General features: G+C 45.6%; 1 protein-coding gene across 1 annotated transcript; it reads left to right on the plus strand.

Moving 5' to 3' along the window:
* The first annotated feature begins 16,937 nt into the window (after positions 1-16,937).
* SLC30A3 (solute carrier family 30 (zinc transporter), member 3) lies at positions 16,938-24,771 on the plus strand. The gene is made up of 8 exons (XM_006835198.1): positions 16,938-17,173; positions 21,052-21,233; positions 21,639-21,785; positions 21,882-22,035; positions 22,680-22,878; positions 23,118-23,223; positions 23,450-23,584; positions 24,623-24,771. Exons 1-8 carry the CDS (start codon positions 17,079-17,081, stop codon positions 24,769-24,771), a joined length of 1,167 nt encoding a protein of 388 aa, XP_006835261.1. The 5' UTR covers positions 16,938-17,078.
* The last annotated feature ends 819 nt before the right edge of the window (positions 24,772-25,590 follow it).

Raw genomic sequence — 25,590 nt, forward strand, 5'->3', positions numbered from 1 at the left:
CATAGAGACCCTGTATAGGATTTCCAAGGAGTGACTGGTGAGTTTGAACTGCCGACCTTGCAGTTCAAATGGCTTTGCAGCCTGGCACATTAATCCACAGCGCCACACCAGGACTCTTAAGAACACTTTAGGGGGATATTTTTTAGTTTCAGGTTTAAAATGATCTCAAGCAATAGTTTTGGGGATACTCCTTAATTCTAACTAATTCAGAAGGAATACCCAGCAGAATTTCAGGCAATGTAACAAAATGAAGTGAAAAATAGCAGGCTATGTTTTTGGAAGAGACTTTGGGCCTTAAATTTCTTCTCTCCTTTCTGTTTATCCCCAACAATTTCTTCCCAGTTCTGTGGTTTTGCATTGTTCTAGTTCTTCTCCTACATCTCGGAGTAAGTTTCCTATCTACCTTACTGGCTTCTCTTCCTTTTCCCCCACCTGCATGTGGATATTCTACATGGCTTAGTTCTTAAGCTTCAGGTTGTGCTCTGTCCTCTCTTCTTCAGAGATCCCATCTAAACCCATAGGTTCAACTACCACAACTGTACTTTAAAGTGTCACTGATGAAGAACATGTACTCTGTTAAAATAAAAGCAAAGAGATTTATTGATGGTTCCAAATAGTTCAAATCAGGGCCATGTCTGACCTCACAAAGTAAAATTAAACATTTCAAAATGGCAGAGTAACAGAAACAGACTTATGAGGTAAAATTAAGAACTAAAGATAAGGTACAACTAATGGTTTCTCCATGTGAGAAAGAAAGAAGACTGATAAGAAATGAAGATGCTGGGAATCAATTAGTCCAGTGGACTATGGAACATGTAAACATCAGTCTCCCCACTTCTGAGACCAGAAGAACTGGATGGTGCCCAGCTATCACTACCAACTACTCTGTAAGGAGCCACATTAGGAGGTTCCAGAAAATGTCAAACAAAACTTAAAATTATATTACAAAAAAATAAAGAAGACCAGGCCTACTGGTCAGAAACAAACAGGAAGAACCCAAGACTATGGCCTTTGACCATCCTTTAGATCTGGAAAGGAGCTCACTCTGTAGCCCAATTTTCAGCCAAGCAGTAGATAGGTATACAGCGGGGACAACAACACTAGTAAAATATGCTCACCATGGAATGGTCAATCATTCAAAATCAAAAGAACAACATTTACTTAAGGACAAAATTGGGAAGGGTTTGGAAGGTAGATGGGAATGGGACTAGGAACCACAGGGTGTAAGTGGGATAACTGCTGTTGCAGGGAAGTGATTGCAACCATTGAGGTGAAATAAAGTGTATACTGTGTTGAATGTGAAACTGATGATCTTGTCTGTAAACCTTCACTCAATTCACAATGTTGTTGTTGTTGTTATGTGCCTTGGAGTCGATTCTGACTCATAGCGACCCTGTACAGGGTTTCTGATGCTATAAATCTTTATGGGAGCAGAACACCTCATCTTTCTTCTGCAGAACAGCTGGTAGTTTCGAACTGCTGACCCTGAGGTTCGCAGCCCGATTCATAACCACTAAGTAGTTAAAAAAAAACTAACGGTAAAACATTCTACTGGAAGTTTGAAGATGAAAGATTAGGGAAGCTGCTGGAGATGGGACAACTCAAAGTGGGGAAAGAGGGTGTTTTGCAGTGATAGTTGGAAACATGAATGTGAGCTATTTGGATTGTTGTTATTTTTAAGTGCTGTAGAGTCATTTTGACTTAAGAGTGACCTTGTACAGGGTTTCCAAGGAGCAACTGGTGGGTTTGAAACAGAAACCTTGTGTTTCAAACTGACCTTGCTATCCAGTGCTTTATCCAGTGCCACATCATTTGGATTTAAATATGTGACCCAGGGAGGTTTGATTATCTTAAAACATTTCCTGAGGGCTGTTGAGGGAATTTCTGACAAGGGTCTTTCTTCAAGACTCTCCCTTAGGAACATTCTTTCCAAATCTTTAGTAGAGAAAAATATTTCCTTTGTTATGTATTTAAGTTTGTCCTGGTGTGGCACTGTGAGTTAATGCACTGGACTGCAAAGTCGGTTTGAACCTCATTGTCGGTGGTTCAAGCTCACCAGCTGCTTCTCAGAAACCCTACACAGCATCACTATGGATTGGAACTAACTTGACAGCATTTAACAACAACAACAACAAGGAGTCCTGGTGTGGCACTGTTGGATAAGCACTCAACTGAAAGGTTGGTTTGAAATGCCAAGGTCAGCTACTCCTCAGAAACCCTGTACAGGGTTGCTATGAGTCGGAACCAACTCGATGAAACTTAAGAAGAAGAACAACAACATCTTGACCTAAAAGACGATGAAAGAAATATGCAGTTACAGTGCCAAAAAGAATTGGTTGACCTTCAGCTATTTCAAGAGCTAGCATAAGATCAGAACCAAGGATACTGTATGACCCAGGAATCTCTTTACTTGGTATATATCCTCAAGACATAGAGCTGTGACAAGAATAGGTATAGGGTCCACAGGGGAGTCATCAAGGCAAGCAATCAAGTCCCTTCAGGGAAAATCCCCTTCCAAGACTGAAACTTTTCAAAGGGAATACACGAGCAGGCATGTAATCTTGCTGGCAACCATGGTGGTCTACTGATGAGGGGAAGTAGGGAAAAGCAGCATTGAAGATGTGGGCTGAGTCCAACCACATTCAATATAGATTCCCGTGAGACCTGGGGACTCCTGAGCCTATGGACAAGGACATAGCCACAGAGGGCTAGAGTAGAGAGTGAAACATCCAGCTGATATGAAGTGAGGGGAGATGCACAAGAATGCCTATAGTTGCAGATAGTACCCATTTGACCTAGCTTCAATGGCTGAATGATTAGAACTTGACTAGAGGAAGAAAGAAAAGAAGAGACCATTTTTTTTGATAAAGAAAACAAGTGTCATTTGCTACAATTTGATGAACTTGACCTACATTTATGGATGTAGTTGCTTAAAATACCAACCAAGAGGGAAGGAATCTTCACAGCAAGGATCATTCCCATCCCCTCTGTACATAGGGTGGATAGGGATGGGCAGCTTAGACATTGGTTACCTAAAATGGGGGTGCTATAAAGGCACGAAGTGATTGGCTTACAAGTTTTCAAGACAGAGTTTAGTTTTAGAGGGTGTGGGGAAAGGTAGAATTTCCACTGAGTAGTTTTCACCCTGTCTAGATGGGGCTTGTGAAAGGAGATAGGGATAAGACTCTTGTGGTTCAATAGTGAGTAATTGTTATCATGATTGATTGCAGTTGTTGCAACTGTAAAGGTAGATATTTTGTAACAAAAAGAAGGGAGTGTTTGATCTTGCAGTCCAGGAGCAGAGGACCCTGGGACCATAAAGGGAGAGGAGCGGGAGCGGATTGTGGGACCCTATCCAGAGATGCAATAATGTCAGAGATGGAGGCAGAGATAATGACATAGAGAGATGGAGCGGCTGGAGACTCTAGACTCATGGAGTGAGAGGGGCTGTGTGCTGGTGGCCTGTGGGGGCAGGCTTGCAGGGTATGCCCTTTGGGTGTTTGAATGATTGCATATTCCTGAGTGTTTGGTGTACATAAAAACAAAACAAAAAACCCCAGAGGGGATAGAAGCAAATACTGTTGAATGATGATGTATGGAGGGGATTGTAATCATTGTAATGAAATGAAATGCAATAGGATTAGTGTAAAGCTGATGTTCTCCCATGTAAACTATCACTCAATTCACACACACACACACACACAAAGAATATGTATGGACACACTCTATTCACTGCAGCACTATTCACAATAGCAAAAAGATGGCGACAACCTACAGGCCCATCAACAGAAGAATGGTTACACAAAACTTTGGTATATACATACAATGGGATGCTATACAACGTTGAAGAATAACAATGAATCTTCAAAACACCTCACAACATGCATGAATCTGGAACACATTATGTTATGCTGAGTGAAATTATCACAAAAGGATAAATATTGTATGACACCACTGTTGTAAAAAGATAAGTGTTTTGTTTGCTAAAAGAAACATTCTATGATGTTTACAGAGTTTAGGGGAAGAAAAATTACTCACTGGCTAGACATATGTTAACTTGTTTAATGGGGATGGCAATATATAATAAGAAGGGGATTGGCAGAAGAAAGGTGACGGTAGTGGAAGACACAGAGAGGAATGTAACAAAGGAAATAGAAGTAGATGCTGTTAACTGATGGTACATGGAAGGGATTGCAGTTATTGTAATGAAAAGAAGTATGTGATTTGTTGAATGTAAAACTGATCATCTGCTCTTTAACACTCAACTCACAATAAAAAGTTAAAAATAAAAATATACAAAAGTGAAAAAAGAAAAAATGAACCAATCGTATTGAAGGAGGAAGTCCAAGCTTCACTGAAGGAACTGGCAAAAAGAAAGGCTCCAGGGATTGTTGGGATACAATTCACAGATGTTTCAGTGAATAGATACAATACTGGAAGTACTCATTCAACTATACTAAGAAATTTGGAAAACAGCTACCCGGTCACCCAACGGAAAGAAATCAATATACATGCATATTCCAAAGAAAGATGATCCCACAGAATGCAAAAACAATCTAACAATATCATTAGTATTATACACAAGTAAAAATTTGAAGTAAATACATTAATAGGGAACTGATAGAAATTTGGGCTGGATTCAGAAGGCTACATGGAACAAGGGATATCATTGCTGACATCAGATAGAACTTGGCTGAAAGCAGAGAATAACAAAAGGATGTTTACCTGCTGAAAGCAGAGACTACCAGAAAGATGTTTATCTGTATTTTATTGACTATGCACAAACATTTGACTGTGTGGATCATAACAAATTATGGATAACATTGTGAAAAATAGGAATTCCAGAGCACTTAGCTGTGCTTATGTGTAAACTACATAAGTCATGATGAACTCATTCAAAGAGAACAAGGGAATACTGCAGGGTTTTAAATCAGGAAAAGTGTCCATCAGTTTTATATCCTTTTACTGTATTTATTAAATCTGTATGATGAGCAAATAATCTGACAAATTGGACTATATGAAGGAGAGTATAGCATCAGGTTTGGAGGAAGACTCAACAATTTGTGATATGCAGATAACACAACCTTGCTTGCTGAAAGTGAAGAGGACTTGAAGATGAAGATCAAAGATCAAATCCTTTATTAAGGATTATGATTCAATGTAAAGAAAACAAAATTCCTCACAGCTAGATCAAAAAGCAACATCATGATAAATGAAAATTATATTAACATTGTCAAGGATTTCATTTTACTTGGATTCACAATCAACACCCAAGGAATCACTAGTCAGTAATCAAATGATGTATATTGTGTTGGGCAAATCTGCTGCAAAAAATCTCTTTAAAGTGCTTAATTAACAGCAAAGATGTCACTTTGAGGACAAGGTGCACCTGACACAAGCCTTAATATTTTCAATTGCCTTGTATGCATGGGAAAATGAATAATGAAGGCCAAAGAAGAACAGATGCTTTTGAATTATAGTGTTGGCAAAGAATACTGACTATGCCATGAACTAGTAGATGGATGAACAAATGTGTCTTGATAGAAGTACAGCCAGAATGCTTAGAAGCAAGAATGGTAAGACTGTGTCTCATGTACTTTGGTCATGTTATCAGGAGAGACCAGACTGTGGAGAAGGACATCATGCTTGGTAGAGGGTCAGTGAAAAAAAGGAAGACCCTTAATTAGATGGGTTGACACCATGGCTGCAACAATGGGCTCAATGTAGCAACAATTGTGAGGCTGGCTCAGGACAGAGCAGTGTTTCATTCTGTTGTACATAGGGCCATTTTGAGTTGGAACCTACTTGGTGGCACCCAACAGGGATTTGATGGTTGCCAGAGGAACAGGCAAAAGTTAAGATGATGTCAGGGCTCAGACCTAAGTTGGTCATTCTGATATGAGTCAAGCATCTCAAATTTTGGAACTCTTACACAAGGGTGAGTTAAATATCCCCAAAATGTTATTCTCTTGTTGCCTCAGAACCACACTGTATAGTGTGAACTCATAATCTTGCCCCCCAATTAATTGTTTTGCTTGACTTCTCTGTTAATATTGTGTCCTGGTATGGTGCTGCAGGATAAGCGAAGGACTGCAAAGTTGGTTTGAATTTCAAGGCTGGTGGTTCAAACACACCAGCCACTTCTCGGAAACTCCACACAGGGTCTCTATGAGTTGGAACTGACTTGATGGCCCTTAAGAACAAGAATTTCTAAAATAATAAAACTCAGAACCCCAGGATTACTAAGGTGTATACTCATTCCTTTCCCTAGCTGCAGGCAAAAAAAGTCTTATTAATTTTTTTTTTTTTCAAAATGGCTCCTTCATTTGTCTTTTCTGCAACCCCTGCCTAAAGTGCTCAAGTGAAAGGATTCCGATATTAATACTGACTGTTGTCCTAGCTTGCTACATTCTCCCTGCTGCCAGTATCATCCTGGATACTGCTACCAGATCGATGTTCATAAAGCTAAGTTTCCATTACTGCTACTCCTTTGCTCATAGCCGACAGGGTTCAAAGCAACCTTTAAAACTGTCAATAAACTTTACAATTTAATACCAACTTTTCCAAACTCTACATCTACTCTTGTCCTATAGTGAACCTTCCACAACAATCATACTAGTTTCTTTTCCACCCTGCTAAATAACCCTGTTCTTTTTTACCTCTATACCATTGCTTTCCCACCATCTCCCCCAGTGAAATGTCCTTTCATTCATCAATTCATTTGCTCAACAAATAACCCTATTAAGTTCTTACCATATACTTAATACCTTGGCACTATAAATACATGATCAAATTATTTTTCTCTTCAGAGATTATGGTCTAATGAAAGATTTCATTAATACATTTAACAAATATTTTGGGGTCACTATAATATGCCAGGAGTCCTGGTGTGGTGATGTGGGTTAATGCGCCAGACTGCAAAGCTGTTTGAACTGCAAGGTCAGCAGTTCAAGCTCACCAGCTGTTCCTCGGAAACCCTATACAGGGTCACTATGGGTTGGAATTGACTCGACAGCATTTAACAACAACAACAACAATAATGTGCCAGGGAGTCCTGCTGTGGTGCTGTTGGACAAATACTGGACTGCTCACTGCAAGGTTAGTGTTTAAAAACCCACCAGCCACTTCTTGGAAACCCTATACAGGTTCACTATGAGTTGGCACAACAACATAATGTATCCGACACTGTTGTAGATCCCTAGGGACTACAGCAATATACAAAGCAGACAAAAACGTCTTTCATGATGAAGCATATATTATGATGGGAAGAAAGACAGTAAACAAAATGAGCAAAATATATAGAATGTTAAAGGGAGTCCTGGTGTGGCACTCTAAGATCAGCACTGGATTGCTAACAACAAAGTTGGTGGTTCAAACCCACCAGCTGCTCCTTGGAAACCCTATACAGGGTCACTATGAGTCAGAACTGACTCAACGGCACTTACAACAACAGCATAGTATTTTAAATGGTGATAATGGCCAGGAAGAAAAATAAGGTAAGGAATGGAGATAGAGAATGTTTACAGGAGATTCCAGTGTTTAAAAAGGTAAACAGATGGAGGAGGAAAACAAAAGAAAAGTAAGAATGGTTGCACAGCTCAGAATGTAATCAGTCATGTAGAAACTGTAAAGAAAACAGAAAGTCCTACAAAGCACAGATCTATTTGACTTGAACTTCTGAAAAACATGGGGTCATCTGAGGCAGAATCTACTTAAGTGCAAGTGATCTAGTGCTAACATCTGGCCTCAGTACAGAGAATACTGTAATTGTTTAGTGAGATCAGAAGTGAGAAGTAGTGCTATGTATATTTCACACCCACTAGACTGCATTTAGGAGTCCTGGTGTGGCGCTGTGGCACCAGACTGCAAAGCCATTTGAACTGCAAGGTCAATGGTTCAAGCTCAGCAGCTGCTCCTCAGAAACCCTATACAGACAGGGTTGCTATGGGTCAGAATCGACTTGACGGAACTTAACAACAACAACAACAACAATTCCTGCCCACAAGACAGTGGTTTAAACCACAAAGTCGGTGGTTCAAACCCACCAGTTGCTCCTTGGAAACCATATACTTATACAGGGTTACTATGACTGATGACTTAACAACAACTTAACAACACCCCCTGCTTTTACTAAAAGGGAGTAATTTCAGGTATCAGAACTCCCCAAATTATAAATTGATAGCAGACATCCTTGCTTTGATTTGGGGGTTTTCTTACCCACAAAACCAAATATTCACTGTAAAGAAATTTCAGATCAGGATTGATCCTGGCAAAGGCTCATATTTCATCCAAAGAAAATCTCCTCTTTCTTGTTTGAAGCCATGCTTACTAAATTTAAATTTCAAAATCTATGGTTGGGTGGAGAGCTAGAGGCCATCTTGTGACCTGATATCAGTTGATTGAAAAGGGGAGGGCAGGGTTTAGTCAGCAATTGATCTTTTATATTTCCTCCTCCTCTTCTTGTTATAAGCCTCATTGTTCCTAACTTCTTTGAGTCAGTTGATTTTTCTGGAATCAAAATGGTCTCCCTGTAGTCCTGGTGTGGCGCTGTGGGTTAATGCTCCACACTGCAAGACCATTTGAACTGCAAAGTCAGGCTCACCAGCTGCTCCTCAGAAACCTTATACTGGGTTGCTATAGGGTCGACTCAATGGCACTTAACAACAACATATGTATATAGGGGAGTTCTGGTGTGACACTATAGAATGAGAATGGGACTGCTAACTAAAGGATGGTGGTTCAAACCCACCAGTTGCTTCTTGGAAACCTTATACAGGGTCACTGTGAGTATGAATGGACTTGATGGCACACAGCAACAACAACATATGTATACAGGAGTCCCGCTGTAAGATAAACACTGGACCACAAGGTTGGTTTGAACTGCAAGGTTGACGGTTCAAATTCACCAGCCACTCCTTGGAAACCCTATAGAGGGTCACTATGAGTCAGAACCGACTCGATAGCACTTAACAATAACACTGTAGAATGTAGTACATAGAATAAACCTATATTTAAAGTTTAAAAATAATTGGAAAAGCAGGGAAAATTTGAGAAGGCATCATTTGAATCATGACGGAGTCCTAGTGTGGTGCTTGGGATAAAGCACTGGACCACAGGGTCGATTCAAACCACAAGGTTGGCAGTTCAAACTCACCAGCCACTCCTTGGAAACTCTGTACAGGGTTGCTATGAATTGGAACCTACTTGATGGCACTTAACAACTACTAAAGTAGGTAAGAAGATAGATCATGAAGATATATGTCAGAGTGCATTGAAGGCAGAGAGATGAGTAAATGCCATAGAGTACTGAAAGGATCATAGAACTACCAGAGTGACTGGAGAGAGGATTAAGTGAGATCAGAGGGGCCAGATTGCATAAGGTGAAGGACTTTGGCTATTACCTGAGTGAGATGGGGAATAACTGGAAGATTTTGAGCTTAAGAGTGACAAAGTCTCACCTTTTTTGCTTAAATTCTGAGCACTTGGTTTTTGGAAGGCTGCAGTTCATAGTGGGAGCGTAAATCCATTTTGAGTCTTGACATAAATTCATTCTCTACGAGTTCTTTCTGATCACCAACTGGCAGTGTAAAAAGCTTTACCTTCAAACAGAGTGTGTTTGAAAGTAAATTCTTTGGCCAGCTCAAGGAGAGGCAGACTGGCCCTCAGGGAATGACTTGCCTGGGTTTCCCTTAATGGAAACGGGGTACCAGGGTTGCATGGTAAACTTTTCTAATCTGCATGTGTTCCAATCATGATCCCTTTCCTGCTTTTATTGTTCCACCTGCAACTGTGATTCATTGATCTGTGGCCAATCATGATTTTCTGACAAATTTCCTTTGTTTTCCATCTTCCATAAATAATCACATGTCTGGGAATTCTATGGACACCATTCTGGACTCATGCTGATGGTCACCCTCATCTAGATGACTTCTTTGTCCTGTTTAAGACTTAATAAAGAGGGCTCTATAAAATACATTTGAATTTGAGATCTTTTCTCCCCTACAACATTGCCTAGCCACTTGGTTGCAAATAGATTATGGGACAATAAGGGTGGAAACAAGAAGGCCATTTAGGAGGCTCCTGTAATAATCAAGATGACAGATGATGATAGTTTAGACAAGAGTGGGAGCAGGATTTACTGACAGATTGGATGTGGGGTGAAAATAGAGGAGTCAAGGATGACTCCAAGGTTTTTGGCTTAAGCAAATAATAGGATGGAGTTGCTGTGTTCTGGCATGGGAGGACTGCCAAAAGAGAAGGTTTGGGATGGGGTGATGATCAAGAGTTCAGTTTTGGACTTAAGAAGCTCAAGCTACTTATTAGACAGAGAGGAGCGGTCAGGTTGACATCTGGGCATATGAGTTTGGAGCTAAAGTGAGAGAGCTGGAAATTATCTTTGTACAGATGCTATTTATTTTTTAAACCTTTTAAATAGAAAATTTCAAACACATGCAAAAATAGAATAGTACAATGATCCCCCACGTACCCATCACCGACTCCAACAATCATTGCTTTAAGCTGTTTCTAGATAGTATTTAAAGCCTTGAGACTGGATGATTTCTCCATGGGAGTGTAGGGAAAAAGGAGATGAAGGTAACCAAGAGACTTGAGCATACACAGTCAATAAAGTAGGAGGAAAAACAGATTATAGCATCCTGGAAGCCAAATGAAGAAATAATTCCCGAATAATAATTTAATTACAGTGTGATAAGTGCAATGGAGTAGGATCCCTGGTGGCACAGAAGGATAAGTGCTTGGTTGCTAACTGCAAGGTCGGCGGTTCAAATCCACCAGTTGCTCTACAGGAGAACGATGCAGTCTACTTCCATGAAGATTTACAACAACAGAGACCCTATGGAACAGTGGTTTGCTATAGGGGTAAGTGCTAATAAAGAAAAAGTAGAGTGTATAACATGAGAACTAACCTAATTTGACATCAGAGAAAGACTCTGCCTTTGTTATCTAGTGTTGTTACAATGGAAATACCACAAGGGGATGCCTTTAACAAACAGAACTATAATTTCTCACAGTTTAAGAGGCTAGAAGTCCAAATTCAGAGAAGTGGCTCTGGGGAAGGCTTTCCCTCTTTGTAGGCTCTTGAAAGTCCTTGTCTCTTCGGCTTCCTGGTTCCTTAGAGATTTTCATGTATCTTGGCATCTATCTATCTTACCCTATTTCTCTCTCTGCTTGCTAGCTTAATTTCTTGTATCTCAGAATAGATTGACTCAAGAGCCACCCTACACTAACCTTGCCTCATTAACATAACAAAACCAACCCAGTCCTAAATAGGATTATAATCATAGGCATATTGTTGTTGTTAAGTGCGATCAAGTTATTTCCGACTCATAGGGATCCTGTGCAGGGTTTTCAAAGAGAGACTGGTGAATTTGAACCACCAACCTTGTGGTTCAAACCGACCTTATGGTCCAGTGATTTATCTCACAGTGCCACATCAGGACTCTAATCATAGGCATAGAGGTTAGTTAGGACTCAGAACACATATTTTAGAGAGACACAATTTAATCCATAACAGCCTTTTTTTTTTTTTTTTAAATAAATGTTTTATTGTGAATTGTGTGATAGTTTACAGGGGAGAACATTAGTTTTACATTCATTCTATCATACATTATTTCATTGCCATAGTTACCATCCCATCCATGCATCATCACCCAACCAAAGGGTATACCCTGCAAGACCACCACCACGGTCCTCAGCACACAGCCCCATTCCCTCTCTGGATCTCAAGTTCCCCAGCCGCTCCATCTCTTCATGTTATCTTCTTTTCCTCCATCTCAGGCCTCACTGCTTCTTTGGGTAGGGCCCTGCTCTCTGCTCTTCTCCATTGATGTTCCCAGGGTCCTCCGCTCCTAGACTGAAAAGTTAATCATTCCCCTCCTTGTCATAAATTGTCCACCTTTACATTTCCGACCCTCACAATCAGTCCTGATAACAATTATTCACTATTGCATCACAAGAGACCCATCTGTATTTCATTTCATCAGCCCTTCCTGGACAGGCTGGATACTATTCACTGGAGACTCTACCTTCCTCCACGCCCTTTGGATCTAGGTTCCCTCTTGAAAGCTTGTAAGCCAGTCACTTTTTACCTTTGTATCCCTCCCCCCATTTTGGGTAACCAATGTCCCTGTCTACTCTTTGTGTGGAGGGGGTGGGAATAATTCTTGCAACAGGGATTTGTTTCCTCTTTTGAGCTACTGCATTTATAAGTGTAGGTCATAATAGCCTTCCTGAGGTGACATTTAAGCTGTCGTTCTCCCTCATCCTTTCTATCAATAAATTCTATGTCCCTTTAAGGTCCAACAAAGATCCTAGTTGTTCCATCTGCTTTCTGCTCTGACAATAAACTTCTCCTTTCTGGGATAGCTTCCTTAAGGACTATGTGCCAGTCACTATGTGGAAACAAATGACGAGAAAGACATAACTTGCACTCTAGTGAAGAGACAGACAGAGAGACAATTTCATTATATGGTCAGGAAACACAGTGAACCTTGAATGCTTTCAATTGGTTCTTTCTGGTTCAGTCATGACTGATGAAGTGAAAGCAGTTTATAAATGTAGGTGAACCAGGACAATGACTGGAATGGGAAAAGTTATGAGTTGATGCTTTGCTAGAAGCTTATTTCCCTTTTAGAAAACAAGGGCATAGCAACCAAATCTCTAGGCTGACAGCTGTGCCCAGTTAAAAAATGGTGGCTTACTGCTTGAATATGTGTGGTTCTCCACAGTTCTGGCAATAATCCAGTCTCATACATCAGGCTTCTGAAAGAGCTCACTACATCTCTTCCGAATTCCCTTCCAGGACTTTAATCCATACTTTTTCCCATTCCTGTTATCATTCCACTTCTGATTTCGCTTCATTAGCCATGATGGAACCAAGACTGGTTTAAAGTTCTATTTGAAAGTATCAGGGAGGGGCACTTAATAGCTTAACCTATGGGTAGTCAGGAAAGGCTTCATGGAGGTAACATCTGAGCAGAGAAAAGAGTAAAAGTTGAACCCTCAGGTTGCTGATCAATGACCTCTGTCCATACACTTCAGTCTGGCTTAGACTTTCCTGTCTTTCTTTTTTAACTTTTTATTGTGAATTGAGTGAAGGTTTACAGACACTTTTACATTCACCAAATCATACACTTGTTTTGTCGTAATGTTTGCAATCCCTTCACGCAACAAGTAAATTATTCCACTTACTCCCTGTGTTTCCTGTCTACATTCCATCCGCTTTCCCACTCCTTCTCAACTTTGTCCTTAGGTAAATGTTGCTCTTTTGATTTTGAATGGTTGACCATTCCATGGTGAGTATACCTTACAAGTGTTGTTGTCTCTCCCCCATCCCCCATGTACCTGTTTGGCTGAAACATTGGGCTACAGGGTAAATTCCTTTCCAGACCTGAAGGGTGCTCAAAGACCATACAGTCTAGGGTTCCTTCAGTCTCTTTCTGATCAGTAAGGCTGATTTATAAAATTTCTTTTATAATTTTGAATTTTGTTCCACATTTTCTCCCATTCTAAATGATTCTGGCTTGGACTTTTTGTCAACTCTTGTCCATATATTTGGATTCCCAAACGTACTTGAGATCTCTGGTGGTGATGGTGGTGGTTATGTGCTGTGGAGTTGGTTCTGACTCATAGTGACCCTGTACAGGAGGCTGAAAATCTTTATGGGAGCAGAAAGCCTCATCTTTCTCCTGCAGAACAGCTGGTAGTTTCAAACTGCTGACCTTGTGGTTCGCAGCCCAATTTGTAACCCCTACAGCTTAAATCCCTATCAGGCCTGGGTTTAACTCTCCATCTCTCCCTATTTGAACTGGTCCAGCGTACACTTCTTCACAGCCTCCCTCTGTGGTCCTCTGGAAAGGCACTGTTCTGCCTTACTGGGAATCCACAGATGTGCTAAGTTGGTTTGAACCACAGGCTGGTGGTTCAAGCTCAACAGCTGCTCTTCAGAAACCCTATTCAGGGTCGCTATGTATTGGAGTCCACTCTACAGAACTTAACAACAGGATATCCTGCCTCCATCAGTCCTTTGGGACTAAGAAAGACCTAAGAGAAGATGGGATACCTGAGGCAGGAAAGTATGGTGGTGGTGGTGGTGGTGGTTATGTGCCATGGAGTCTGTTCCGACTCATAGCGACCCCGTACAGGGTTTCCGAGGCTGTAACTCTTTACGGGAGCAGAAACCTCATCTTTCTCCCGCGAAACAGCTGGTAGTTTCGAATTGCTGACCTTGCGTTTCACAGCCCAATTTGTAACCACTACACTACCAGAGCTCCTTAGGAAAGTATTGGCTGGCCGGCTGTGTGCCGTGGAGTCGGTTCCAACTCATAGCGACCCTGTACAGGGTTTCCGAGGCTGTAACTCTTTAGGGGAGCAGAAAGCCTCATCGTTCTCCCGCGGAACAGCTGGTAGTTTCGAACTGCTGACCTTGTGCTTTGCAACCCGATTTGTAACCACTACGCTACCAGAGCTCCAGGTAAATCAATAACAAAAGATAGCAATGGATTGTAATCAAATTAGAACCTGAAGGGGAGGAAATGCATCTGTCTTGTTTACCAGAATTCCCAGCTAAGCTAGCAGGGTGCATGGCAAGGACAGGAACATAGCAGAGTGCCTGTTCTGTAAATGTTAAATGTATAGTTCTCACAAATCTACAGTTCCATACACCGCACCAGCCCTAAACTGACCTTCGAATTTTTGGCTTTTATTTAGGTGCAGCAGGCCTCCTCAGGCCCCACATTACAGAGAACCCTTAGCAAAGATTTTCATAGGTCCATTTGATGGTTTTCTGAGAAACAGGTACAAGCAGTGTGTTTTACTGCCAGGCTTTTCTTACACACATTTCCATGCGAAGGCAACTGTTGGTCTTCCCACTGCGAGTGCCCTAGGCTTCAGGAGGCGGCCTTATAGTTTTATAATCCATCCGCTCCGACGCTTCCCTTCCAGCCTTTCGCTCCTCCCGGTGCTGGCTGCCCCAAACCAGTGTCTGCGCCACCTCCTGGGCACCAGGACTGTGTCCGCAGAAGGGAAATCCTGGAGGAAGCCATTGTTATTATCATGTCCCTGTAGTCATCATTGTCTGAATCTTGCCAAGAAGCCCCTTCCCTAGGGCTTCCTTAGGGCACGGAAATTTCTCCCCGTTCTTGATCTCGTTAACCCAGGTGGTTACGGGCTAGGGTCCAGCATCCTATCTCTGGAGCGTGGTGCCCTTGCAGAGCCCCAGCCCTGGGACAGTGTAGAATTGGGAGGCCCCAACCGAGTGAGGAGCTTCGAAAACCGAGGGCGCTTGGCGGGACATAACTGGAGCCCTGGCACAGACTGGCGGGGGGCACGGGGGCGTACCCTAGCTCTGACGAGGGCCAACAAAGTGACCTTCGTCGGTGGCTTTCTCTCTCATAACCTCAGTTTGCCTTTCTGTGACCCTTCCACTTCCACACCTCTAGGCTGCTGAGAAATTGAAGGAAAAAGTCATCCCCTTTTTTGCCCGAGTGGGCTTTGGGCTGGGTCTTTCGGCCAGATGGGGGTCGCGCGGAGGAAAAGATTGGCGACGGTCCCGGGAGCGGCGGAGGCGGAGATGCCTGGAGGAGCGAACATGCAGACCCTTTCATTCCTACTTTCGCTCCGCTCTATCGCTCAGAACGATCCCTTCGCTCACGCCGCCCGCAAACCTTGGCAGAGCTGCAGTCTCCCCCGCCGAAACAGCCAGCCCGCCACCCAGCTTGCTTAATCCGTTTAAGCCTCACCTCCTCCGCGAAGCTCTCCCAGGTTAACCCCATCAGTTCCAACCACAGTCTCATTATTTGGACAACAATATGAGGTAAGGACTGTGCGTCTATCCCTAGAACTCTAAAAATTCTGGTTGTCCAGTGTATTCGGAAGGGTGTGGTTGACGGGTTTCTTTCCTCAACTCCAATTCTACCCCTCCACGCTTTCCCATTCATATTTGCTCTCCCCTCTTCCTACGGACCCTCCTCTTCACAGACTGTCACTGCTTAGATTGCACATTCTACCCCCCCACACCCCTTTTTAATTCTATAGTGACAGCAGGTGCGAGGGGCATAGAGTTTCGACCACTGACTCTGCTGTAGAATCATTCCTTCATGAGATAATGTCCAGAGAAATGCTACAGGTATGGTAGTAAGGAATCACCTGCCGCCAGGCTGACCGCAACCTTCTTTCATGAACAGTGGCTTGTGACTCCAAAGAGGTGACTTGGCTTAGCGACGTGCTTTCTCTCTTGAGTCGGCAGCACAGGTCTCTGACCCCGGGAGGAAAAGCAGACAGGATTCCAGGCAAGGACGTTCATGTATCTGCTGCATAACCTTGAACACTTTTTCCTCGGCCTCAGTTTCCTCACCTGAAAAATAGGGATAATAATGGATTGAAAAAATGTGGGACGCTTTTTGTCACCAGTATGTCTGTATAAAAATAAATGATAATTAGTGGTGCTTGGCATCAGGTTTTACACGCAAATTCCGACCCCAGACGCTCCACAAAGGAGTCTCTGACTGGAATCCCTGGAAGCTTCTGGGGTGTGTCAGATGAACGCGCACCCTTTTTTCTGGTTCTCTCGAGATAGGTAATAAATACACATGGGGGCTGGGACCACGAGGTGACAAGTGACATACATGGGTAATGAGGCGACGTCCCGTGAGTGGGCATGCGAGGGGCAGTGTTCCTTGGTGGAAGGGATCCTAGGCTGGAGGAGATCGCAAGGAACAGGTGGGCAGGGCTTGGGTTGGGGGCGGGGCCCTCTCATCTTGTGGGAGGGGCTATGGAGATATTCTCTAGAACCCTAGGGAAGGAGTTCAGCTACCTACCTGGCCCGTTGGGCCGGGAAATGTGTTTTAGTTATCCTAGCGGGGTTTCTAGGGCGGGGCTCCAGCAGCCGCGGGCTCTGCAGTTTGGACTCTCAGCGCTACAGTCACCGCAGTTCCCTCTAATCTGGTGGCCCCGCGGCCCTGCGGGGAGTCCGGGGGTCTGCGGGCCGCTCGGACTTGGCGCGGGGCCCGCCCCGCCTCTCCCTCCCTCGGTTAGGCCCAGACGGTCGTGGCAGCGCGGACATGGAGCCCTCTCCCGCCACGGGGGGCTCGGAGACCACTCGCCTGGTGAGCCCCCGGGACCGCAGCGGCGATGGCAGCGGCCTGCGTTTAAAGAGGTAGGGCTGACCTGGGCCGAGCCGCGGCCCGGGGCGCCATCCGCCTGCCATCGGTCCATTTTGTTGTTTCCCTCAGCGTGGGCTCCCTCGGCTTCGCTGCGCCGGGCTTCATCTCCTCCGCCCTCACTGGTACCCCTTTCTCCCAGCCTGCCCACTCGCCAGCCCGACCCCTGCCCCTCAACAGCCCGCTACGTCTCCTCCCGGCCACCCCCATTTTCCCTAGCTTTCGGGAACTGTGCCCTGGCAGCTCCCTCCTTCCCAAGCCTCAGGACTCCCTGCGCCACCCCGCTGCCCCACGACCCCCGCGGCCCCTGCCTGGTTTGACTTCGCGGGAGCCGCTGCCCCTCCGTCGGGCCGGAGTCCGTGCCGGATGCCTGTCTTGCTCCAGGGCCCTGGATGCGGGAGCACCTCCTGCCAAGGCTCCGGAGCCCTATGTGCAGCCCCCGCCAGCCATTCCCACCTTGCACTGGGTCTTGGAGCGCCCCCTCCAGCCGTGGCCAAGGTGGAAACCCGGCCCAAAAGGGCCCTGGCTCGGCGGCGACGGGTCTTCCCGGCTCTGGGAAGCGAGGGGGCGGGAGCAAAGAGCAGGTGCGGTCTGGGCGGTGGGGGGTATTCCCGGCTCCGCACAGACGGGGCCGGGGGCGGCGAGGTGTGAAATGAGGCGCGCCAAGCGGCCGGGACAGCGGGCTGGGGGCGGCTGGGGAACCGCCTCCACTCCCGCCCGGCCTCCCGCGTCCTGTCCCGCAGACCAATGCACCCGCCTTCCAGGTCACCTCCCACTAGCCATTTTGTTTGTCGGCTGACCGTCCGTTTGTCTCCAGAATTTGACAGGATCCCCAGCCAGCATTATCTCTCTTCCCATCTCTCTAAATATTTCTGTTTCTCTCCCTTTGTCTCTGATGTGACTCTTCTGTGTGTTTTTCCGATCTTTCTCTGGGTGGGGAGCATAGACCTGGGGGTGGCAGGGGGAATGAATGAGCAGAGGGAGGGAAGACTTCCCATCTGGCTTCCTCCTGCGGGGGATTGCAGATGTGGGCAACTCATGGGGGCTCCAGCCCTGGCCCTGGCATCTCTTCTGATATCCTTTTGACAATTTAGGCCCTTCTCCCTCATCGTACATCTCCCTTCTCCCCTCTCAGTGTTATTTGTTGTTTGGAATTTCAGAGGGTCAGTGAGAGGAAACTGCCTTTCCTTCTTTCTAAAGAGAATATAGTGCTCCCTACTACCCCCCAGCCCCCACCGCACACACACATCAATAACAATAAGGAGCTTTAGTGCCCAATTTATGCAGAACAAAAGGAAGCAGCCTGTTGATGCTTGGCAATCTTGGTGGCTGGCTCAGCTGAGCCTTATAGGACCAGGGACAACATCTTGCCTACCGCCCCAGGACCACTCAGCATGTCTGCTCTTCGGATCCTCATTTCTGACTCCCAACTCATCTTCATTCTCATATGACCATTAGTCACCTAATCCTGCAGCATTTTCTAAAAGGGATTCCTCTCTACCTACCTGCTTCTCCTCTAAAACTGGACAAAGAACCTCTGGCTTAGTCTATTCTAGATCCCTTCATCTCCTGTCTTCCTCCCAAATTTACACATCAACATGATCATCTCAGGGCTCAGGAAATATCTGCTAAATCAATCATTGTATCTCTTTTCATTCTCATCTGATTCTATTTCTTCCATCCTCATCCCTTCCTTAGGATCCTCTCACTGACATTCTAAACCTGAGACCTTGTCATTGTCATTCCACTGAGCTCCAGTCTCAGCTAGGTCACATCTCCTTAAACATTTCTTCCTCAGTGAAATTCTCTCCACCTCATTAGAGTTGGTCACTCCCTCCCCTGTGCCCCAAAGTCCTTTGTTCTTACTCCTTACAACACTAGCTTCTCTTTGTGTCATTTGTTACACATTTGCCTTCTCTACTGGAATGGATTTCATTTATTTACATTGACTGGTATACCTTATTAAATGAATGAGGATGAGTTTCAAAGCCACTCTCATCTCCTCCTCAGCTTTGGAAACACAACTAGAATTAAATACATCAAAATTCTTCAAGAAATTAACCATCAAGTAGATTCTGACCTATAGCGATCCTGTATAGGGTTTCCGAGGAGCAACTGGTGATCTTGAAACACCGACCTTGTAGTCCATACCAACTTTGTAGTCCAGTACATTAACTTGCAGCATCACAACAGGACTTGTAAGCACTTGATTTTTCCCTATAAGCACCAAATGTTCTCCACCTCCCTCAAACCTCAATTCACCTATTTGGCACCCTTCCCACTTTACTGCTATGATCGCGTTTCATCGTTTTTCATTCATGGGTATTCTTGTCACACCTGCATGAGTATTTCTTGGATTGCAGTTTCTATTTGGGTTCTTTATTTTGTGGAAGGTCTCTCTTTTCTGGGGTTCAGGTTTATTAGTAGTGGACGAGAATTGGGTCCAAATGGACCTAAAACTCAGCCTTAGCTCAATCTCTGGCATCCCTGATGGGTTCCCATCTCATTCAGCAAGTGAGGCTATGGCACACTGTGCAGTTAAGGGGGAGGCCTCTTCTGGGGGCTTATGATCATCAGACTGAGGTTCAGTTAGCACATGGCAGACACCAAATCTAGTGCCCCTACCACTACCACCCCCAAGCACAGCAGTCTGTACCTCCTCTCCATGACAATCCCAGCTCTGGGATCTAGTCATCAATTCTTTTGCCAGGAACTTCAGATGTTTGGGATCCCAACATTGCACTCTCTTCTTAAAAAACCATAACTTCATAGTAACAGCTCTTGTGTCCAGGGAGGACATAGGATCTGGGAGTGGGTACCAGGAGATAGGTTAGACTGCACTATGGCCAGGATCATATACTAAGAGTTCTGCTCCATACTTTGACACCATCTTCTCTTCATATTCCCTGACATGTTACCACATCCTTATCAAAATCAAAATCCTTCCCATCATTCAAGGCTCATCTCATATTACCTCCTCCCATGGTTTCCCTGATTTCCTCAGTATGAATCTATTCCTCCATCTTCTGAGCCTTGATAGACTTGTCTAAAGAGCTCTAATGGCAGTGGCCAACTTCTGATACAGGTCATAGCTATTCCTGTACATATCTTGCTCCTCCAAAGATCCTGGAGATCAGAAAGAATGTGTGGCTCACTTTGTATTTTTTTGTGGTACCTTATCCTAACAAGTAAATTTTGAATTTGGTTAGGTTCTAATCTCACCTCTGCCTCATGTTGTTGTTTTCATTTTTGTTAAGTGTCTTCGAGTCAGCTATGACTCATAGTGACCTTGTGTAGGGTTTCTGAGGAGTGTCTGCTGAGCTTGAACTGCCAAACTGGTGATTAGCGGTTCAGTGCTTATCCTACAGCACTACACCAGGACTCCTGAGCCTCATAATTCTAATTTATTTAATAGTGTTGGGTTAGACCATCTCTTTGGTATTTCCCAGCTGTGAAATTCTATACGTCTGTGTGTGGAAGGAAAGGAAAGGTTGAGTCTGAGCTGTTCAGTTAGCCCTCATCTCACAAGTGACTCTCTCTCTGTCTACAAGGCTTACAAGTGTAATTGTTGTTGTTATGTGCCTTGGAGCTGGTTCCGACTCATAGAGAGGGTACCCTATATAGGGTTTCCGAGGCCGTAAATCTTTAGGGGAGCAGAAAGCCTCATCTCTCTGCTGTGGAACAGTTGGTAGTTTGTGACCTTATGGTTCGCAGCCCAATTCATAACCATTATGCTACCAGAGCTCCTTACAAGTGTGACTAGGCCTTTTGAAAAGTGATAGGTGGATCATGTCTGATGAGGCCAGATTGGGACACTGAGGACCAAGTTAGCCCAAAGGCCAAACACCAGATTGAACCATGTTGCTTGCCCCAGTCTCTTCACAGAACCCTCAGAGACCCCCCCAGAACAGCCCAAACCTGTGGAGACGTCCTTCCACCATTGCCACAGGAACCCCATGTCACAGCAGGGGCTCACCCCTGAGAGACTGCAGGCACGGAGGCAACTGTGTGCCGCCTGTGCTGTGTGCTGTGTCTTTATGGCTGGAGAGGTGGTCGGTAAGTGGGAGAGCAGCTCCTCCAAACCCTTCCTTCCCACTCTTACGTAAGTCACTCACCACCCAGGGTCCCAGGGAGGTTCCTTGATGGAGATGCAGAGAAGATGGGGATGGCTGGCATGGGGTTGTTGAATGCTCTAAAGAATGCCCAGGACTCCAGATGTAAGAAGGATAAAGGCCAGGTTATTTAGCACTGACTTCTCAGGGTTGACTGCTTTTTAAATGCTTAAGTGATTGCTGTTAAAATAAATCAAATGTTGTAGAAAAGCTAGAAAGTATAGAAGAGTGTCATGAAGATAATAAAATTCCCTGTAATAGCATCATCAGAGAGAACCAGAGTTCACATTTTAATTCTCTCTCTTTCACATACACACATATATATTTTTTTAATGGAACCACCTTACAGGTGGGTATTTGGCACACAGTCTGGCCATTATGACCGATGCGGCCCACCTGCTGGCGGATGTGGGCAGCATGATGGCCAGCCTCTTTTCCCTTTGGCTCTCTACCCGTCCAGCCACTCGCACAATGACCTTTGGCTGGCATCGCTCAGGTAAGGCCCCTGCATGACCTGGTGGCCCTCCAGTCTTGCCAGAAGGTACTTTTGGGGGTCCCCAGCAGGCCTCTAATAGCTTATCTCCCCCTGCAGAGACTCTGGGGGCCTTGGCCTCTGTGGTCTCCCTGTGGATGGTCACTGGCATTCTCCTGTATCTGGCCTTCATCCGCCTGCTGCACAGCGACTACCACATCGAAGGGGGTGCCATGCTATTGACCGCCAGCATCGCAGTCTGTGCCAATCTGCTGTATGTGCCAGTGGGGAGCAGGCACCTCATGGGGCTCAAGATAAGGGGTTCTGCTCCAGGATGGGAGAGCAGGCTCCCCATGTTGATGGTGGTGGTTATGTGCCGTGGAGTCGGTTCCGATGCATAGTGACCCTGTACAGGGTTTCCGAGGCTGTAAATCTTTATGGGAACAGAAAGCCTCATCTTTCTCCCATGGAAGTAGTTTCGAACTGTAAGAAAGGATAAAGGCTCACAGTCCGATTCATAACCACTATGCTGTCATGCTAATAGATGTTCAAACACGCAGCTCTCAACTGTGCTGCCCTGGGTTTGCTTGAGAAGGGACTGAGATACAGACATTTGTGAAGTCAGAGTAAACAGACATTTGTGAAGATCCTGGGAGGTGACCAGTTGACTTGTCTAAGTCACATAGCTATTTAAGTAACAGGACTCGGATCTGAATCCAGAACTCCTGGCCCCAAGTCCAATATTCATTCCCCCAGGCTACATTATTTCTCTCTTGAACAATGCTGTTTTATTCCTGGGGCTGGGAAACCAGGGAGGAGGAAGGGCTCCTGGGGAGGCCAGAGAAGGAGGCATGGGAGGAGGGGCAGAGGAGACCATGTGCAGGTCACCTGGGCTCAGCTGCTTTGCTTCCCCCTCAGAATGGCCTTTGTGCTGCACCAGGCTGGGCCACCGCATAGCCATGGGTCTAGGGGGGCAGAATATGCACCACTGGAGGAAGGGCCCGGGGAACCTCTGCCCCTGGGGAACACCAGCGTCCGAGCAGCCTTTGTGCATGTGCTGGGGGACCTCCTGCAGAGCTTTGGGGTACTGGCCGCCTCCATCCTCATCTACTTCAAGGTACTGTCCTGAACCTTGCCCCAGCCTCCCTTTCCCCTGCAGGCCCCAGCTACCCCCTCCCCAAGACTCACCCTCCTCCCTCCAGCTCCTAGCTCCCCAACACTTCTAGCCCTGGCCACATTCCCTTTTTCCTTAGCAGGGTTCTTAGTGGGATGTTCAGGTCTTGCTAGTTGAGGATGCCCCTAGATCTTTCTCTTTAAGCTTCCTGCTGCTGGGCTTAGGCATCTCTTTCTCTACAGCCTCAATACAAGGCAGCTGACCCTATCAGCACATTTCTCTTCTCCATCTGTGCCCTTGGATCCACAGCTCCAACCCTCCGAGATGTTCTTCGAGTCCTCATGGAAGGTGAACCAGATGCCACTGCTCCCCAGTCTCAGGCCCTGTAGCCAACTCGCTGGACTAGCTCCAGCATTGGGCCTCCTATTGCTGGAAGGAGCAGTCAGGCAGAGGGTGAACTGTGTGGGGTCAGTGGGCTGAACGGGTACAACATTAGGGGATATGGAGCCTAATTGGGGGCTGCCCCTGGGCAGGAGCTGCCCTGTCAATAAGGCATGGTGGGTGCTTGTTGCAGGTACCCCGTGCAATGTGGGATTTGAGCCCGTGCGGGACACACTGCTGTCGGTGCCAGGAGTCCGGGCCACCCATGAGTTGCATCTGTGGGCCCTCACGCTCACTTACCATGTTGCCTCCGCACACCTGGCCATTGGTGAGTCCACACTGGTTACTTCCTGGAAACATTTCTTCTCCCAACAGGGGTTGTTACAATCTCTGTCTCTGCCTGTCTGTCTGTTTGTCTCTCTCTCTCTTTCAAACACACACATGTGTTGGAAATACGGAGGTCTGAAGAGCTTATTTTGGTCAAGGTTTCACCTTTTGCGGTGGTTTTTTAAAGATCACTACTGCTACAGGTAGCGTAGTGGTTACGAATCGGGCTGCGAACCTTAAGGTCAGCGGTTTGAAACTACCAGCCGCTCCGCGGGAGAAAGATGAGGCTTACTACTCCCGTAAGGATTTGCACCCTCGGAAACCCTGTACAGGGTCGCTATGGGTCGGAACCGACTCGATGGCATTTAACAAACAAAACAAACTGCTACAGGTTTAGTGACAGGGGCACAGTTAGGTAAGTTATGGTACCTTCACTCAGTGAGGTGTCATGTGACTATTAAGGTGATAATTATGAAGACTGTATGACAACTCAGGGAAATGTTTATGGTATAAAGCTCAGAAAAAAAATCTAAATATAAAATTACATCTACATTTTGATTCAACTATTAAAAATATATATGGTGACTCACGAGCTGACAAAGGATTTTTGAGTGTCTTCCAGATGTAAGAAGCAATCAGAGACATGCAATTTTGATGCCAAAAATATCATATTTATGTGCTATTTGTTGGTAACTGTAGAGGGACAATGGCATGGAATGCCTATCATCTGAAGTGTCCTGGAAAATCGGGTGGTATGACTGCTGAAATATATAGTTGAATAGTGATACTCAAAACGCAGAAGAAGGTAGAAAAAAAAAAAACCAGTTTAATGTGTGAGCATGGTTGATTAAGGGTGGGTTTCTCGCAACGTTTTTTTGCTGTTGGTACAATGTGGAAAGAAAACAAAAGCTCTCCATTGAATGCTTTGTAAGCCTGGGGCCCCCCTCCACAAAGAACCAGATCCCAGCATCCTTATCTCAGCCCCCACCTTGTTCCCCACTCCCTAGAGATTGAGGCTATATCTTATCACTTCCCACAGATGCAGCCGCTGACCCTGAAGCTGTCCTGGCTGAAGCCTCATCCCGGCTTTACTCTCAGTTTGGGTTCTCCAGCTGTACCCTGCAAGTTGAGCAGTACCGGCCCGAGATGGCCCACTGTCTGCGCTGCCAGGAGCCCCCACAAGCCTGAACCATGACCCCACCCTTACCCATCCCACTGCCAGGCCCAGGCTCAGCCCTCGATTCTCAGCTCCTGTGTCCCTGCTCATGGAAAGGAGACTTGAGTTGGGCCCAGACCTCTTCCTCTCTCCCTCCTTCCACCTGCCAAACTCCCCAGCTCCCTAGCCCCTGTGGGCAAGACCAAAGTGTGTGAGGGAGTGGGAGGGTGGAATCCAGGCTAAGGTTCAGAATGCTGGGATCAGGGGATCCTGGGCTTCAATGCAATGGGGGAGGGTGTAGAAATCCCCTGGTCTCTTCTCCCCATGGTCTGGGGAGCCATGAGCCTCCTTTCCATGCAGTTCATCTGTCTGTGGCAGGCTGGCTGGCTGGCTGTGGGCATCTGCCTGTTTGTGTGCTGTCCATGTGCCTGTGCCTGGGGGAGATCAGAGGGGCCCTCTCCCCATGTGGCCTTGCTCTGTCTATGCAGGGGCCCCAAAGCCCGCACTTTGTCTGTGTTCTAGCCCTGTGGTTTTGTCTCTTTGTGTGTTTCCTGGTGCTGTGGTCTGTGTGTCTCTGTGCCTGTGTGGCTGTGCTATGGTCTCTCTGAGTCTGCATCATCCTTGTGTCCGTTTAGGGGTCTGTCTGTCCGTCCCTCTGTTGGTGCTGTGCCACTGGCTATCCCAGAGAGAGGGAGGACTTTGCAGCTGCTTCATCAATAAACTTGTGTTTGACTGCATCTTCCAGGCCCTGTGCTGAGTCCTCAGGAGGGGCAGATAGAACTGACCATTTGGATGTGACAGAATCCCATAGAGGAGCCCTCCTAGTCCCTTCCCAGTGCCTCCACCTCAAA

Source organism: Chrysochloris asiatica, unplaced genomic scaffold (genome assembly GCF_000296735.1).
Source record: "Chrysochloris asiatica unplaced genomic scaffold, ChrAsi1.0 scaffold00016, whole genome shotgun sequence".
Lineage (NCBI taxonomy): Eukaryota > Metazoa > Chordata > Mammalia > Afrosoricida > Chrysochloridae > Chrysochloris > Chrysochloris asiatica.

Excerpts from the sequence above, each read along its gene's own strand:
- SLC30A3 (XM_006835198.1), top strand. The coding sequence starts at position 17,079 with ATGGAGCCCTCTCCCGCCACGGGGGGCTCGGAGACCACTCGCCTGGTG. Across the intron at positions 17,174-21,051 it reads AGCGGCCTGCGTTTAAAGAG|TCTCTTCACAGAACCCTCAG; the intron begins GTAGGGCTGACC and ends TGCTTGCCCCAG. Across the intron at positions 21,234-21,638 it reads TATGGCTGGAGAGGTGGTCG|GTGGGTATTTGGCACACAGT; the intron begins GTAAGTGGGAGA and ends ACCACCTTACAG.